Below are 18908 nucleotides of genomic sequence, written 5' to 3'. Positions count from 1 at the left end.
TGGATGAGAGAATGAGACATTGAACTGCATCAGACAAGACAATTAGTTCTATTGAATATTGACAAGGTAGGTATAAATCTTGTCCAATTAACTTGAATTTATTTTTACAAACACAAAAATATTGACAAGGTAGGTATAAATCTTGTCCAATTAACTTGAATTTATTTTTACAAACACAAAAAGAACTGAATAACAAAATTAAAAATGGTCCAGTTTAAGAAAGACGTAATTTAACATCAATTGTTACACTCTCAAAAATCAGTTTCTTTCTCCCGAACAACCCTGAATGTTGCAGCGGGGTACTGTATAGTTGGACCTCAAGAAAGAGAAAAGTAGACAACACCATCCTTTTTGTTACAAAACTGAGTCTACCCTTCAAAAACTTATCAATGATTGCTTTGGAGTAAAATTTTTCTATCCTCCTCCTCCTTCATTAGAATAGCACCTTTATAGTTTGAACTTTGAACTCATGGCATAAACAAACTTGGCAAACAGTTACCATGCTAACTATGGGTCCAAACATGCCTTCAAAGTGAGTTAGGAACCCTAAAGATGTGCTCTTCACCACTCTCCTCATCAACCTCCGTTACCCATTTGCTCTTGCCAGTCCTTTTCACTCTACCTCTGATCTCTATTGGAGGTGTAGCCCCTCCTCCTCTGTCTCTCTTTTCAAACTCTTTACGGCTTCCAATCATAGTAACCTCCATTCCATCTCCTATAGGGTGCTTCATGGACCTTACTGCACTCTTACCCTTCACCCCTCTAATGTTTCCTCCTAAACCTGTTCTTTCTCCCTCCAAATTGTTAGCCACAACCACCGACTTTCTGGGGTTGACATCTAACATCTTGAGCAACCTCGCATAGTCATCAGTTTTGCAGTCGATAAGAGAGAAGTCAATGTTCTCGTAATGTGATAAAATCTCGGTAGGATCTCCAACCTTGAATTCAACCATGTCCTTAAGGCCAGACTCCTTGATTACTTGTTTTGACTCGGCTAAGTTCTTAGACTCAGGGAGGATACACACGAGACGACCTCCAGTTTGTCGAGCAGCAGCTGCCAATGCTATTGTGGAAGGAGAAACTTTACTTGAGACCTCGACAATAAGTTTTGCACTCATACCTGCAGCCAATGCTGATATGAATTCATTGCTCTCAGGCTCTTGGGTGCTCAATTTATTATCTCCTTTCTCATGAGGGACGCGCTGCCAATTTTCAATAAGTCAGAAACTGTCATTTATTAACAATTAATATTTGTAGGCATGCTATTATAACAAGTTACATGTCTAGCCACACTAACAATGATCTTAATGCACTTGGTTGTGTCATTATGCTTTGTAACTTGGGGGGGATACGCACAGTACCAATTTCAAATATATGACTAATGGGCAGAGAATCAAACCAGCATAGTTTACCCGTAATCAGAAAAGCTGATCCACGAGCACTGATCGAGCTCTCTAACTGACCTACTAGAGTGAGTTTGCTCTCTAAACAAACCACATCTTAGGCTGTGTGTACGAACCTGTAAGAGTTTCAATCTATAAGCTATACTATAAAAACCTTCAAGTTAATTTGATGTTAAGTAAATTTCCACTCTTAAATGCAACAAACATAAGCATCTAAAACCACCTGCCTTCAGTAGTAAAGTTGCAAATATGCATAAATCCCGACTAAGACGTACGGAGACTGCACATTGTGGTATATGCTATAAAGTCAAAGAGAAACAACTCAAATGGCATTCCATAAAACTTTCTAAATATAACTTTCGGCCAGAATTTCATACTTTCGTCGTCTATATTATGCTAATGAATTCAGAATGAACATTATTTTCTAATTATACCATCACAACATATTCAAAATTTGGACAAATATTACGTTGTCTTAATTCCAAAGGGAAAAATATACAAGCAAATCAATAAGAATATTACCAGCTTCAATGTATCAAGAAATGCATTCGTAGCTGATTGGGGTGACCATCCCATGTTGGAATCCAAATAAAAAAGTTGTCAAAACAATGTTATTGATATTTTTTCTTTGAAAATGATTCTGAATTTCTTCCAACAATGAAAATGCCAATGAAGATTTTCTGTTGCTATGTTTTATGGCTTTGGTATTGAGGGGGAGAATGCGTGTTTTTGTTGAATTTTGGACGTAAAAACAGAATGCCTCTAATATTAGCTTTATATATACTTGTTAGTGCCTATCGTTTCGGAATCAAAGTCCAATACCAGGTTGTTTTTTGTGAGATTGAAATATCTTATGACTTTCATGTGAGCTGTAACTTTGACCATGAGTGTAAAGATTTGTTTTATAACCGACAATGAGATTGCATGATTTATGGAGGTCAGGATAAAGGGAAGGTTCTAGACCTGATAAGCCATTCCCACCTATATAAAGTGTTGCACCTATTACCTATATGTGACATCCTAATTCATACCATGTGATAAGCAGTTTCGAGAAATGGATGATCATATCAAATGATTTCACGACAGAATAATGTAATCGTTTCTTCTTCGACACATGGCTTAAAAAACATACACTGCACACACATGGATTTAATGTCATTTTTAGCATCTGGACTTTGGAGTGGCATAGGTTAAAGGGTATCATTCACCAATACTTCAGACGCGATGGACATGCGTAAAGACAACTTTTTACTGTAACAAAATCCATTTTACAATGAAAATGGGGTTTGTAACAAACTGTTCGCTGTAGCTAGTTCGGTACCTAGAGATTTTTGTCCAAACACTGCCATATTCATATTGACACATCAGGTTTAGTCATATACATACCATGTTCTTAGCATCTTGATGTTGTTTTTTAGTTAGTACCGGTGATCCCTATATATGATTTCACTCTGACGCATTGTGCCCCATTCATACGTCCTAAAGCGTTGTGTGCAAATCACATGTTACTTTGTCTCAAGAATAGTGAATGCTATCAGCCTTCAAAGAAAGTTTCCATGAGCAGGCAAAGCGATGGACTGAATTAGGAAACACAATTTAGAGATTAATTACATGGAGTCAATGCCATGAAAAGCAAATATTATCTGATCTCTGACTCTGAAACCATACCATCCTTTCTAAACTGTTCACCAGGTTGAATTGTTGAAACACGATGAGAACCCTAATACCCCTCTAAAGCTAGTCTAACTAGCATCTCTCTAATCAACTTCATCACATGAGTACATGACATATATAAGGGATTTTTCATTCAGCAGTACTGTTAACAGGGCTGAAAATAAGCGATTCAGCATAAAGCACTTAAGTTCTTGTTAGTTTTTCCACAATGTTTCAGCATTTAGGACTGGTTTCGAGTCACAATAAGCATTCACTGAATGCTGAAAATTCAGCACCTTCTTGTGTTTAGCATTCAGCAGTGCTGAAAAACAAACAGCAACATTCTGCTTCAGTTGTAGCCAAACGTATTAGACCATTCTACTCTGACATTGCCTCGCATAACCATTATGAAATAAAAACTCCTTCAGGAGTCAACAACTGTAGGAGCCGTGAATTACATTTTGAGAATTTTGTTTTTCCAATAGAGATGGTATGGCCCATTTTCACCATGTGCTTGATACACATAGTAAAGAAACTTATTTTTGTAAACTCACATTTACACACTGCATTCTAACAATTTGACTACATTCCTACCACTGTTTCTCCGCACTAAAGACATGCACCTACTTAAAAAGTTTTCTTTCCTCCATGCTTAAATCCACCTATTGGGAATTAACAAAAATATAGTCCCCAGCGATTTGGTGTGGCTCATTCATCTTCAATTTTCTGATCTGCACGGTAATTGATGAGAAAAGGTACTCACCTAAACCAACTCTTACGGGTTCCGTTTAAGTGATGGTTTCTTTTCTTTTCTTTTTCTTTTTCCCTTTCAAAGAGATCAAGCTTATAAAATAATCAGATCCCCTCTCTGAGAGCTTTTCTATACTTCAGTACAGCCCCTTACTTAAACCAAAAATTTGTGATGCAAGAATCTAAAGGCTAACCAGGAAGACCTAAATAGAAATCCTACTTATATAAACTCTTACCGATTCAAAATAATCACATAACCATAAATGCAAACTATGAAAGTCATTTTAGGCATTCCAACTCAACTTAGTACAACAGAGTTGTGTGGTTGAATTTCTTATGAAAGATATCTAGTCAAGCATGACTTTCTGTAAAACTAATAACATATGTATTATCTTACAAAAAGTTGTATAAGAATAAAATTAATTAATATACTGCCTAAGTAAGTCACAACTAAAATGAATATGAACAGGTTATGTTACGTGGACCCGAAGACGGTGGAGAAATCATAAGTATCGTGTATATAACCTCATTTTATGTAAGGTTGATCGAAGAAGGCCCATTCGAAGACTTGCTCATACTGAGATGCTGCCTTGTCCCACGAATAGTCTCTCTCCATTCCCCTCTTCATCAACCCCTCCCAAGAAGTCTTGTGTTCCCTGTATGTCTCAATGGCATATCTCAGTGCCTGTAAAACACAACTAGACAGTAAGAATCTCAAGTTTCTATTGTCGTAGTGTAACGCTCAGAAAGACATACATCATAGTGAAAATAGATATCCAGGGCCTTAAGAAACCATTTCAAAACAGGAAACTAATGAAAATTCAGATTTATCTTATTGATTTTCAACTGGGTAACAGAATATATTTCAACGATAAAAGACATTGGTGGTTTAACATCTGCTTTCACTATGTAGGAATTAGACGTTTAGTAGTCATTTACTGCAACTGTAACAGATAGAAAAACAGTTTTTACAACTTTATATGCAACTTTTTTTCTTTCACTAATAGACAAAAGGCTTCGTATCAATCATAGGTGTATCATGGATCTCACCAACCCATTTGGCATGCGAGAAAGTTCTTACCATTATACTTCTCTGCAGAAATGGTTTCAGATATAGTTCTACATTTCTACTAGTTAATCTTTTAGAAAATAGTATTCCAAGAAAGGAAATAGACAATCAAGAGCCTTTTCTTCATTGAGAACATTTCTGAAGGAACTTCTCTTGAAATTAAGTAAGAAATGGACTTTACCCCCAACATACTCTCCTTGACTAAAGGAGAAAAGGTCCACCTGCCACAAAAAGCCAGAGTATGTGATTACTAAAATGTATCTGAACAAAAAACTCCAAAGGAAATAATAAAATGACGAAACAATAGTATTGCTTTGTTCTTCTCAAAATACTGAGATTAAGTTCCTACAACAGTTCAAATCCACCATGATAGGAGCAGAGTTCTACCTCAAAGTAAAATGTTGGTCTCATTCAGGATTGAGTGGGTTCGAATCTAATATTCATTAGTTCACCAGTGTACACGAATTTTTAACATGTTTACAATAATTATGGCCTCTTTTACAGAAGGGGAGGGGGGAACAGACTGTCTTAAATATAAACAGTTACAATTGGGTGTCCTTCTTGAAGCACCTTTAATAAGGTATCCTTTCTGAAACTTTAATTATCGAGGAATTATGAGTCTATGGTAGATGAGATCAAGACTGTAGTATGGAAGTACGTACCCAGTACCCTGACCACTGCCATTATTAGCAAATGGGTCGAAATTTTCGACTGTATCCTGCAGAAAAAGGTGTTGCATAGTCAACGAGCCTTACAAGTATATGACCTAATCTATTTAAGGTCCAGAAATTGTGGTAAGAAGTTAACTCACTCTGAGTCCTCCAGTGCAATGAACTACAGGAACAGTTCCATATCTCATTGCATACAACTGGTTTAGGCCACAAGGTTCAAATCTTGAAGGCATCAACAGTATGTCGCAGCTGTACATTTTCCAACAAAATATTAAGTGTGCTGTTAAATATTCTTGTAAGTTTGCGACCTATGAAAAGAGTAAGTTACCCAGCAGTTATCTTATGAGAAATAGGAACATCAAATCCAACCCAACCACGAAACTTCTCTTTATAAGCAGACTCGGATGCTCGCATCCACTTTTCAGTTTCTGGGTCTCCTGACCCGAGCATAACCTGAGATGATAAAATAGTTCAAAGAAATCTTGAAAGACGCAGTAGAAACTTTGTACAATTGAACAAGAGATGACAATTGTGAAGTCATAATTATACTCCCTCCCCCCCCCCTTTCCCTTTATATGTGGAAAAACAATCTGGGTAGCTACTCGCCTACTGGCTGTTACTGCTCATGAACAGTTTCTATGACATCCATTACACTTTTAAGCAAATTTTGTATTTTTAGTCAAATGTGACCAACATAAAAGATGAGTGATTCGATTCCTGACAACATATTTTACCAAGAAATCTGGTAGAATATTCCAACTTAAGATACCTACGATCCTGACCTTTCCCGAGAACTAAAACATCTAACAATAAAGCAGAAACAAAAAGCTCTTTAATCGTTAAATATGACGCAAAATGACACCATCGGTTACAGCAATAATGAAAAATAACCGAAGTTAGTTGAAAGACAAAAACTACTTACACCTTTGACCTAACAAATAGACCTGGATTACTGGATAACATTTAGACAAACATGAGATGTGCGCCATGTGCATAGTTCAAGACTCAAAAACTTTTTAGGCGAGGAAAAGCTCAAACAATTTCAGAGATATAAATATCTGAAACATTGCCGGAAGTAAGAAACCAATTCTTGACACTTTCAAACACAGAATGGTGAGGCAATGCAGAATAAGTAATAGTATCATATATATATATATATATATTGGGTGGGTGGGTGGGGGTGGGGGGGTGGGGGGGGGTCTAGGGTAGGGTAGGGTTCTTTCCAATCTAAAAAGAGAAACAAATGATTAACTTACAAATTGGACATCGTCACGCATAAGGTCTGGCATTGCAGATTGAATTAGATCGGTACCCTTTTGGTAATCCAGTCTCCCAACGAACCCAATCTACGAAGTCCACCTCAAATATCAGTTAAAAAAATGATATCAATCTCAGAAATGGGTAAGATGACAATTAGACGTTACCATTGGACAGTCAGGCCTAACTGGAAGTCCCAATTCCTTCTGCAAAGCTGTTTTGCATTTAACCTGCATTTTAAAACAGATGGTTAATCCAGCTATAGTTCTATCTAAGAAAAACAGTATACAATAATAATATGAGGGACGGATCACGGATATAGGCTTGTTTTCACCTTTCCAGAGAGGTCATCGATAGAGTATTGAAAATCAATAAGTTTGTCGGAGGACGGGTCCCACTCGTCAGCATCAATACCATTTGTGATACCTGTTTGCAATGATAAACTTAAGGCCGGAAGTTCTATAACAGAAGGCAGTTGAAGACGTAACAAACGAGGAACCTCCTTCATAAACTTGTACCATTTAAAACGCTCTTTCTACTGAATAAGAGTTCATTGAGACCATATCCACCTTCAGGAGTTGTTATTTCCCAGGAGTAACCCTGCAACAAGAATAAAACAGTTAGAATCTGACCATCAAAATAATAAGATATGCAGTTTAAGGAACTTATTAAAGAAGGAAGTCTGGAACTCAGATTGTATAGAAGCAGCAAGTATATATGTGATTCAGTCGGGTAACGACCTAAACAAGTTCTTTTTGAGGAACACCTTGACAGTAATTTTGATATGTTTGATGAATATTCATCAATCAATAGAAAACATTTATTACCAGGACAAGAAGAATGGATGCATGAGAAAGAGAGATAACCAACAATTCAAAAGATATTCAGCATACGGCTGCTTCAGTGCTTCATTATCTCTTTCCTAAGTACTAGACCTATTAGCGTTGGGTGTGAGACCCTATAGATATTGTGCTTGGCACGAAAATTACAATAGTAAATCATTTCACCGTAGATCGAAAAAATTTCTCATAGTACGGCAAGAAAAAATTATGGCTGCACAAGGGTATCTGTTATAATAACCTCGCTAACTGTCAGAATCCGATCAGCTGTAACAACGGCACCCTTCAGAATATTTACGGCTTCACCTGTGTCCAGAGCATGTAGTCTTGCCCAGGTGGGAAACACCCACCCCAATGCACCGTACCATTCAAGTGGCAAACCCAAATTCTTGTAAGTTATTCCCGCCTCCACTCCCTAGCAGAAACAGAGGAAAACTTTAGAAAAACCATTATTTCCAAAATGAAACACAAAAGCAGAAGTTTCCAACCACTGAGTTCAGAAATACGTTAAAAAATTCTAAATGCAACATCAAAGTGGCATCATGGAGATACTCAGTACCTTTTATAGTTTTTAAAAGTGATAACTGTTTCAAGTTCTTTTTTATTAACTTTCAGAAGTATATATGATTACACAAACGAGAATTTACCAAGAAAAAAGAACTTACATACACGCTGTCACCATCTCCAAAAGTATTGTCCTCCCACTCAATAAACAGTCAGAAGGGGGAGAATTAACTACTTACTTAACAGCCGCTTCTTCTTTTATTTTATTTTTCATTTTTAAAATCATGCACTATGTTTTCAATGATGATGTTTCAAACAAATCTATGGCATTAAGTGGCAATCCAATTTCTTCTTGTGTACAAATATCCAGATCATGACTCGAAGGTAAGTTCTTCAGATCTTAAAACACAAGAATTAGCAGAAAATGTCTACCTGATGTGCAAGGTTATGTATGACAAGAATACTGCGGGCATCCTTATAAACTCCATATGGGCGATACTTCGCTGCCAAAAGGCTGTACCACAATATATGTATTAGAGAAGATCATTAAAACCTATGGAATTCATTAAGGGAAACAAGAAGAGAACAATTACACTGGAACAAGGCCTGCATGCCAGTCATTAGCAAGGAACACACACTTTTCACCATAGGTAAAACCTCCCAGTGGAAGTACCAAAGGTGCCTCGCACGCTGCGTGACAAAGTAAAGTGAAGCGAAACTGTAAACCACATACAAGGTTCGTGTCAGTAACAAATAAAATGATCTAGTCTGTCAAGCTCAAGTCCCCTAAAAGCAGAATTCTGATCTTTACCTGGTTATCACCATAAGCACCGTTAATATCACCATAGGGATTTCCAGGTCTATGATAAGAAGGGTGATCCACAAACACCTAAAAGAAAGTAGACCAACATGCTTAATGTTTGATGAAGCTCACAGGCCTAAAGCTATGAGTTTATGACAGAAACTCCTTAAAGGGAAGTCCAACATGCTCGGAGGAGGATATTCTAATTCTTGTCATATACTAAAATGTCCTTCACCAAATTCCATGCAGGTTCTCTTAAACTGTTTTGTATGGTTTATACATTAGATCCCATAATCATAACATAATGAAAATGTGATGAACATAAAATTTGCATACCCAATCAACACCTGCCCTATATTCATGGAAGAATGACACCTCATGCAGTCCACCAAAGCAAGGTATCTTGATGCGACAGTTGAGATCAATTGCAGCGGCACAATTTTTATCCAAAGGACCACCATTCACATATCTTGGAGACACTACCATCACCCTGTGGCCACGGGCAGCAAGCGCAATAGGCAAAGAACCACAAACATCTCCCAAACCTCCTGTTTTTGAATATGGCGCTGCTTCAGAAGTAGCAAAAACAATGCTCCGTGTAACTCTGGTCGGAGATTTCTCTCCTCCTTCAATATCTTCTTTTTCTTCTTCTCTACCATTTACTTCATTAATACTTGATCCCACAACTGTTTTGTTCTCTGGTCCAACTACAGTAATAAAAAAAAAATCCACTAATCTATTACTTTGTTGATCAGTCCTCACTGTGCACTAATCTATTTGTAAAGATGTAATCTTCTCTATGACTGATTTCTAACAGTGATTCTCAATCTTTTTAATGTGACAGTAAAAAGAAAAATCCACACTATGAAATTCAAAACATAAAAAAATGAATAAAACAAAAGATACCTGATTGAGAATTTAAATGCACCCGGCCATTTCCAACCTCCTCCTTATTACTTTTCCCCACTCCCACTTCCAAACCCTTTTCATCTTCCACAGTAGAAAACCCATCCTTAGAACTCTTTGAAAAAACACCCCACTTTCATTCTTCTTCTTCTTCTTCAACTCTAACAACTTGTGAACATTTCTTTTAAAAAACTAACATTTCTTCTACTAGTTCTAATAACACCTACATGTAATAATGGAAATTCAGCTAAGTTTAATGATGAAGATTTTGATGTAAAAATTCTAGAGATCTGTAAAGTTGCCATTGATGATGAAGAAGAAAACCCAATCAAGAAAGAAACGTATCTCGATGTTTCAAGAAAGAGTGACGGGTTTTTAGTGATGAGAAAAAAAAATAAAGTGGCAAAGAGAGACAGATATATATAGTTCTGGAGTTTTTGCCGGGAATTAGATGCTTTGGTGACACGTGGAATGTGATATTAGATTACTTTGAATACTAGCCACGTGTGTTTGTGATTTATATAGAAATCTGTTAGAGGAGATGTGTCGACCTGGAAGTGCTTTGACATTAACCATGTACTCATGTATGTACTTACTGTAAGTAGGCTCTATGCAATGTTGTTGGCGTCAGTTTCAATTCACCTGACAAATGCAATGCACCTGAGTAATGGCAGAAATGATTAGGGCTGTAAATGGATCGGTTTGGGTTGGGTTCTCGAAAATTCAAACCAAACCAATAAAAAAATTGAGAATTCGAAATGGAACTGAAAACTATAAAATCTATTAAATTCTAAATTAAATTAATTAATTTCAACTACATAATTTTATAAACATATACAAAATTAATCATAAATATTATTAAAATGCAATTTTATCGGTTCGAGTTCATATCGGTTTGGTGGAGAATAAATTCGAAACCAAATCAATATTTTATTAGTTCGGTTTGGTTTCAAGTCAGTAGATAGCAAACCAAATTACTAAAACCCAAACCGTTTTTTATCGGTTTTGATTTGAGTCGGTTATCAAATTATGGAAACCATTAAACCATTATGAGTGAACTTTAATTGAGCAATAATCACAAATTACCTCACCGATATTGATATTAAGGAGTTCAGGTGGAGTGCTTGCTTTGCTCTTTTCTTGATAACGTGAATTCATTGCATGGATTTGATCTTTGCTTTAGATACTTGTCCCCACTTTTAAGGTAGAGTTGGACAGGCTTTGAATTGATTTTGTGCTTTATTTCAGGTGTTTACGTGCTTCCCTTGATTGTTGTACACTTGTACTTCATCTCTTTGAAGTTGATTGATTTTTGTATTAGGCAAACTGATTAGAGGAAGACAGATTTTGTACAGTGGATCGTTAAATTATTTGTACCGTTGATGTTACATCCTTCGTACAGGGAGTTGATTAGAATATGTTACATAATGCACCAAGGATTGTTCCTAGTGTATTACAAAATTTGCCAATAAAATTCATTATCTCATAATAACTTTAAGATCACACTAGGAACAAAGTTCAAGCTGTCCTCCTGTCTTGCTGAAACATGTTGATCACAATCTTTGACTTCACGAGGGCCATAGCAACTTCTGCAGAGTTCATTTTACTCGAAATATCAAAATCTCAGCCAATATGAGATTTTGAACCATGCCATAATTTTCTATCTAACAGAAAAGTGTGGGACCCAAAAAGCCCCATCTAATAGTAGGTAATCATTCTTACCAAAATATAACTTGGCAGATCCAAGTGTTTGGAAAGTTTGTACAATTTTGTTAAATACAATCAATACTATAGGATCAGCCAAAAGTCAATAATTGTGGGATTTGGGGACTTATCATCGTTGGCCTCCAAATTTGGCGTATAATAAGTATAAATTAACTTATAGATAATGGGCAATTGGGCTGGCCTTGCGCTTTGTGCTGAAGGCAGGATGAGTTGTTTCGCGCTGGAGTTGTCGGGATAGTGCCGGTGTGTCGAGGTCTCGCGTAGGCCGGGCATACCATAGTCATAGATGTGAACTTGTGAAGTTACAAAGTGGGTACGATTTCCTCTTCCTGGTGTCTCACTCTCATCCTAAAAACTCGTCAACTAATTTTTTCATGTCCACGTCACAATTTTCTTGCCATGGACTCAAAACCCAAACACCTAAAACCCGTCCCGATTCACTACGTGGCAAAAACGGACTCACCCGAGTTCACTCACCTAGTCCACTCACTAAAACACTCGTCCATAATCGGACTCGACGCAGAATGGAAACCAACTCGAACTCACCAATCCTCATTTCCCACCGTGTCACTTCTCCAAATCGCGTGTCAACTCAACAGAGTCAACTCAACCGAGTCAGTTGAGAAGGAGAACGTGGTGGTTTTTCTAGTTGATTTGTTGACAGTTGAGGTGAAGTTGGTGTACGAGGTTTTGAGAGAAATGTTTGTTTCTGACAATGTTTTGAAGTTGGGGTTTAGATTTAAACAGGACTTGGCTTATTTGTCATCTACATTTTGTTCACATGGTTGTGACCCGGGCTTTGATCGGGTAATTTTCAGCTCATCATTTCATTTAGAAATGTAAAATAGTCTTAATTGATCATATAATGAAATGTGGAGCAGGTGGAGCCCTTTATAGATATTGCAAGTGTTTACCATAATCTGCAAATTAAACAATCCAGAAGAAAGCTGTCAAAGGAAACAAAAAGCTTGGCAGCTATATGTCAAGAATTGCTTGGACTTTCTCTTTCTAAGGTAGCTTCTTGTTGGTTCATATGTTTTTGGGCCCTTTTATCATATATATATCTCCTGTTGAGCATATAGTTTCTGTTAAATTTTGTAGCATTACTTGTTGGAGTTCTGTCTTTATGGAAGAAAATGCGTAAATGGTTAATGTGAGATGGAAGATGGAAGATATAATTAAATATTCAGAATAAAGCCTTTTCTTTTGTAATAGCAACTTCGATTTCGTCTGATATATCATGTATGCTTCTAGGAACTCCAATGTAGTGACTGGTCTTTCCGTCCTCTCACAGAAGAGCAGAAAGTATATGCAGCAGCAGATGCACAGTGCTTGTTGGAGATATTTGATATATTTCAGGACAAGGTTCTCAAACAAGGTTATTACTTGATGCTTGGAGCATAAAAGTATTTTTCATTGTGTTTCATTCTAGTTATCTGTCTGAGTATCTGTATCATAATTAGGTGAGTAGTTATTCCCTTCTGATCAATTCTTTTGTTTATCGTATATGCGTGAAGGCAGTTGAATGTATTCTACAGGCTTGCATCAATTGTCAACTCTCAACTTATTTACATCTATGCATAATGAAATTGCATTTGATAAGAATTTTCTTGATGTATTACAGACAAATTATTGCGCAATAATAACAAATTACCTCACCGATATGTGGCTCTTGGATTGAAAGAGATTTTTGTGAACACTGACGTTTGTGATAATATTTTGAGGCGGAAGTATTTACAAGCGTCAGATTTAGTTAGATCCTACACTATTTCTGAAATTCGTTACAGAGCTCATACTCCATTGAGGCCTATTTCCAGGTATTTGAGTGTAAATACTGCTTTGGAATGCTCTCTATCAAAACTGGTCCAAAAATATGGTGAAACATTATTGTTGAAGGAATCGGACAGAAAGCCTTCAACCTCGAAGAAAAAAGGTAAAAGACAAACCTCAGTTGGTTTAGTTAGTAATGGGAAAAAGGTTGAAAGCTATGCCGACTATCAAGGGCCTCCACCATGGGATTCGTCTTTGGGAGGTGATGGATGTCCGAAGTTTCTGTGTGATGTGATGGTAAGCTGTCTCTGTATTCGGTTTGCATCTAAGTCAAATGGTCATAGTGTTTATGAGTTTGTGGATTATCTACATAGGTGGAAGGCTTGGCGAAACACTTGCGGTGCGTTGGGATTGACGCTGCAATACCATATTCGAAAAAGCCTGAGACGAGGTGATCCATCAATAGATTTGAACGTTTTTCTCTTATTCAAAAACAGATCATTCTAATATCGTGTGGTTCGTTTTACAAAGTTGTTTATCTGTCTTTGTTTTGTAGGCAGTTAATAGATCAAGCATACAAAGAGAAGAGAGTTCTCTTAACCAGAGACGCCAAGTTATTGAGGCATGAGTATTTGATAGCAAATCAAATTTATCTAGTCAAAAGTCTTCTCAAGGATGACCAGCTGCTTGAGGTATGCTAAGATATCTTTCAGCACATTCTAGTCATAAATATTTAATCAAAGTATTTATCGTTTCTAAGAAATAAGAAGAGTACTGAGATGTCCCTTTTAAGATACTACCTCTCCTTCCTTACAGTCACGTGGCAATAAAGTCACACGTACAGTGGACAAGTGCATCTTATAGTTCCTTTATATCATCTTTGTCCTCGTAATGAGTGAAGGATGATTTGTTATGCTTGATTGGTTGAGATATGGAGCATAGGTTATATATATATATATTGATTATTTGTTATGAATTATGAAAGTGAGAATAATCGTGCAGGTGATTCAGAAATTCCAGTTAAAGATAAGTAAGACTCAGCTGATGTCAAGATGCACCAAATGCAATGGGAGTTTCATCCAGAAGCCCCTCACAACTGAAGAAGCTGTTGAAGCTGCTAAGGGCTTTCAAATAATTCCCAATTGCCTGTTTAACCGGAATGTAGAGTTCTGGCAGTGCATGGACTGTAATCAACTTTACTGGGAGGTAAAATTTTGAAAATTTTATTAGGTCTTATGGGTCTTCTTTTGGTATGATGAGAATATTGCAGCCACCAACTAGCTGCAAAACTTTGGTGGAACGTTCAGCAATCAATGATGTTGTAGTAGAGAATTGTAGCAGCAGACAGTAGGACTCCCTTAAACCACTTGTCGGGAAGATGTGAATGTATGATTATCCTTCTTAGACATATAAGTCAGACACTATTTCATGAATTCCTTTGCTTTATACCAAGCAGGGCAATTAACCACTGGCTTTGACGTCTACATTGTTGACCCTAGTAGAGACTTCAAGTCCTTCCACAAGATGGGTTTTAAAGATTTTCCTTTGACTAGAGACACATCAACTTGAGTTATTTGTTTATGTCTAACCACAGGGGTAGAAAATTCACTTTCATAGTTGGTTCTTTTCAAAATAATGCATGGGTTCTATTTATCCTAAGAGCTGATTCCTAGTTCCCTTTCTGGAGTTGCTGCTAACATTTGCTCTTCTACTCTTCTGTATTGACAGGGAACTCAATATCAAAATGCACTTCAGAAGTTCATAGATGTGTGCAATTTGAAGAACTAGGTGGTATGCATGGGAGCTGACAAGTTATGTGCATAGATGAAAGTGGTTCTGCACTAACAATAATCGACTCTTCTAAATTGGGCATATGGCAGGTGATTGAGGCTGAAATCAAGACCACATACAGTTTGTCAACCACCTGAGTAACTCTCCCCCTGGTACTGGCTGAGTATTGACCCAGGTTTGTGGTATCTACCCTAACAAACTTTGTTTGACTGAGCCAGCTGGCACTTAATCTTATTTATATGGCTATAAGAGTGTCACCACCATATTTAAAGAATTGAGGTTGCTAACAAACTACGTGACGTAAGTACCATATAAACCTAGGTGCCATTACCAAGATCCATTTTCGCAAAATTGTTATAGTAATAGTTCAATCAAAATTTTCCGAGCGTTGTAAGGGCATCATAGTGAGAGAATGCGATTTTATCACTAATGGTATACATTGGATCTCATATTAATATTTGGAATGAAAAGTTGTATCAAGTTGAATACATTACTTTCAATAAGTTATATTTAGTTTGTACTGAGAAGTCTATTTGTGGCTGTTACTCCCTTCTAGGAATGGCCCCACTATGCATTAGTGGATATCTTATTGGTAGTGATGATGGCTTCTGTTAATTGTGTTGATCAAAACTCAGTTTAAGTATTACATGTAATTTGTCAACAAAAGAAACTGTCTAGGTCTGCCTGCAGCCCTGCAACCGTTGCAAGACAGCACTTTCACTTTTTAGCGCTGTCATTCTAACACAATTCCGATCCCCCTCCAAAAAAAAATCCATCTTCAAGAAAAATGCTCCCTGTATCTGTCAGTTTCTAGAGTTTTATACAATTGTATTCATGTTTGTTGTAATCATAACAGTGACTATCATTCCCCTTTTTCAGACCTTCAAATATTTAATGGAGAGACAAATGTATGAGTCTTTTATTTGAAACCATTCATTTAAATTACTAGAAGCAAACTAGTAATGAAAAATATGATAATACATCCATAAATAACAAATAAGCTGTATTCTGTATAGGTCTGTATGGAGATTGTGTAATCCCTTTGAATAAGCCATCAGAGGGTAATTAAGACTGATTTTAAGCTTGCATTTCCTCAAGATACTTGTGCTTCTCTTCTTCTGTCATAAAAGCTGTGACTGGAAAAGACCTCCCAATTCCCAGAGGGGTCTTGAAATATATCTTCTTACCAGATGGGTCATCTATGCTCATCTCTGTTATCGGTACCCAAAGCATCATTTGTTTACTCTTGACGCCAGTCATTTTCTTCATCTTGAACTTCTCTATGTATGCAGTCACTTCAATAGCATAACTTACGCGAGTATTGGTAGCTAAGAAAAAGTGTTCGAAAGGAGTTTTCTGTTTCATCCAGATAAAACCAGTTTCTCTTACTCTCCCACATTCTTCCAGGTCTTGCAATGGGAGCACTCCTTTCGGGAATCCCAACTCTGCTAGTAGCATAATTGAACTGCGATAACATGCTTCAGAACCATATACAATTTCTGCGCCTTCCCGCTCATTGCGCCTGGATTGAATGCTAGCCATTTGCAAGGTTACAGAATGACCAAGTTGTATGAAAGTTGAGAGTGGAGAATTTGTTGTTATATTCAAACATATTTGTAAAGGGAATAGTAGGGTGAGAGTTGTTGGCGGGAGTTGAACTACAAGCAGCTCTTGCGTTTGTTCACCTAATGTCTAGAATGGAAGTGGTCGGTGTTGAGTCAATGCATTGATTTTCCTTAACCCAGGGAAATGAAGAAAAAAATAAGACAATCACGTGGTATGGAGGAAATGGTAGATTAAAAAATATAATTACATGATATCTAGTTGTGATGGGCTTCTAAGAACATCACCTTTAAGCATGATCCCGCTACAACATATATTTTTTGTGTCATAAAGAATTGGCTCACAAGAGGCATTACCTGATTCCGGGTGGAATGCATAAGATCAATCGATCTGCAGATTTTGAACAAGAGGACGGATATCGTTAATATTTTCAAATTTCAGAGTACTTTTGATTGCCGAAAAAGGTGCTAAAACATCAGTCCGGTTATGTCCAATAAAATTATACGTTCAACCATTGTCACCTAAAGCTTGAGGTGTCAACAGATAGTCAGTTCTGTTACTGCTTGCTCCACTCCCTGTGCCTGTGGGTTTTCAAAGTTCATCATCTCTGCATCTCAGCAAGACAGCAAGTGAATGTCCGAAAATAAATTGAGTTAATTCAAAACCCACATATGGTGCAACGCACTTGGGGCACACTAGAGCATAAGCAGCCTTGCAATAGGAAAGGTAGAAAGTTTCTCTCATTGTTGTTGCGAAGGACACCATTATCATCAATGGTCATGTACTGCATATTTATTGGAAAATTGAAGTATCTGCGAAGTAAATCAGGTAAAACATCATAATACTATATATTATCATCATGGTCGATTGGTGCTCGAATCCTCATGCTTCATGTGACATTTTATCAAATGATCTGCCGAGCATTGCAATTGCATGTGGTCCGACAAAGAAGGGTCCACTGTCCTAAAGTCGTGTCTCAATTCTTGCCAAGAGTTAATACTAACAAATTAGTGGGTGTTCTAACCTATGGTGTACACTATACGGTTCTTTCCATAGCAAAAACAACAACGCCATGTTCTATGCAGAATATCCAAAATACATCAGAGTTTTGTTAGTTTTATAACCGTAGTGGGATTTGAGCGATTTGCATCGTAGCTTTATGCATGGCCGTGACTTGAACTAAGAGAATGGACATCGGACCGGAGTCAAAAAGATGCTGTCTTTCTCCAAAGATATCAAATTTTATATTTTAAGATTTTTGAGCCGTAACGATTTCTAGATTAGTAGCAAACTAATACCAGTAGTAATATTAAAATCAAACTTTGGAAAACACACATTTCGAAATCGATGCTATGTGTAAATGTGGGTCATATTTTTAATATACAGAAAATTGTGGGGGTTGAGTAACAGGGTTTTGGTGTATGTCTCAGGAGTAATTTGGTAATTTTTATTTTTTTTTATTTTTTTAGGAGTAAAATAGTAATTTAACCTTTATAATTTAAAAAAAAAATTCATTAGAGCCCACGTGAGTACCACGTGCATAGTAGCTAGTATAATATATGCAAATGTCGATTTCCCAGTACTTCTTTCAATTTTTTTTGGTAGACTTCCTCAAGATTACTGTACGTTTGTACCAATAAATTCCAAAAGAAAAATAGACGACTTCCTCAGTTTTAAAATTGACTTTGTCATGTTCTTATGGCAATTATGGCCTAGTGTCAACGACCTGATTTGGTCCATGGTTACTCGCAACCGGTTGGTTTTGGATCATTTTACTATTTTTTTATTAGGATACTCCACATGTTTGCATAACGAGAAAAATCTAAATTTTTGTTTTTGATAGTGAAAAAAAAAAAAAAAAAAAGATAGCAAACATTTTGCTTCAATTTTTTCACATATATATCCACATTACACTCTAGAAACTACGGAATCGCTAAGTATTTTGGCAGGTTTAAGTGTATAGAGAAAAGTCGGAGAATTATAAGGTATATTTATTATAAAAACCAAAATTGAAAAACACTATGCCAAAGTTAGGTCAATGCAGAAGTTTCCCCATGACCCCATCCATACATTATGAACAAAAACAATGCTTACTATGCAATAAGAAATCTATCCGTTTAATACCACCACGTGCCGCCTTATTTAGTTGACTAGCTAATTGATGGTATATAAAGTTTGGAAATGTTGCTTGCTCTATTCTTCAAA

The 18908-nt window shown here is 36.8% G+C and overlaps 4 protein-coding genes across 4 annotated transcripts; 1 reads left to right on the top strand and 3 right to left on the bottom strand.

Moving 5' to 3' along the window:
- Nucleotides 1-121: 121 nt before the first annotated feature.
- LOC147495700 (uncharacterized) lies at nucleotides 122-3937 on the bottom strand. The gene is made up of 2 exons (XM_086564345.1): nucleotides 1926-3937; nucleotides 122-1202 (listed from the first exon to the last, which is right to left on the bottom strand). The coding sequence occupies exons 1-2, from the start codon at nucleotides 1977-1979 to the stop codon at nucleotides 528-530; spliced, it is 729 nt and encodes a 242-aa protein (XP_086420471.1). The 5' UTR covers nucleotides 1980-3937; the 3' UTR covers nucleotides 122-527.
- A 137-nt stretch (nucleotides 3938-4074) lies between these two features.
- On the bottom strand, nucleotides 4075-10259 carry SS1 (glycogen/starch synthase, ADP-glucose type). The gene is made up of 15 exons (XM_086564342.1): nucleotides 9855-10259; nucleotides 9285-9655; nucleotides 8958-9035; nucleotides 8740-8864; nucleotides 8579-8660; nucleotides 7884-8057; nucleotides 7322-7403; nucleotides 7138-7229; nucleotides 6971-7033; nucleotides 6803-6892; nucleotides 5875-5999; nucleotides 5687-5795; nucleotides 5538-5593; nucleotides 5057-5096; nucleotides 4075-4491 (listed from the first exon to the last, which is right to left on the bottom strand). Exons 2-15 carry the CDS (start codon nucleotides 9432-9434, stop codon nucleotides 4333-4335), a joined length of 1425 nt encoding a protein of 474 aa, XP_086420468.1. The 5' UTR covers nucleotides 9435-9655; nucleotides 9855-10259; the 3' UTR covers nucleotides 4075-4332.
- Nucleotides 10260-11770: 1511 nt separating this feature from the next.
- On the top strand, nucleotides 11771-15660 carry LOC147495698 (3'-5' exonuclease domain-containing protein). The gene is made up of 8 exons (XM_086564340.1): nucleotides 11771-12386; nucleotides 12461-12592; nucleotides 12834-12957; nucleotides 13204-13646; nucleotides 13724-13800; nucleotides 13906-14041; nucleotides 14352-14555; nucleotides 15078-15660. The coding sequence occupies exons 1-8, from the start codon at nucleotides 11979-11981 to the stop codon at nucleotides 15135-15137; spliced, it is 1584 nt and encodes a 527-aa protein (XP_086420466.1). The 5' UTR covers nucleotides 11771-11978; the 3' UTR covers nucleotides 15138-15660.
- A 375-nt stretch (nucleotides 15661-16035) lies between these two features.
- On the bottom strand, nucleotides 16036-16785 carry LOC147495697 (DUF538 family protein (Protein of unknown function, DUF538)). The gene has a single exon (XM_086564341.1). The coding sequence runs from the start codon at nucleotides 16680-16682 to the stop codon at nucleotides 16218-16220; it is 465 nt and encodes a 154-aa protein (XP_086420467.1). The 5' UTR covers nucleotides 16683-16785; the 3' UTR covers nucleotides 16036-16217.
- Nucleotides 16786-18908: the final 2123 nt, after the last annotated feature.

This window comes from Coptis chinensis, chromosome 6 (assembly GCF_015680905.1).
Source record: "Coptis chinensis isolate HL-2020 chromosome 6, ASM1568090v1, whole genome shotgun sequence".
NCBI classification, from domain to species: Eukaryota; Viridiplantae; Streptophyta; class Magnoliopsida; order Ranunculales; family Ranunculaceae; genus Coptis; species Coptis chinensis.
This window is presented reverse-complemented; position numbering and strand designations above follow the sequence as displayed.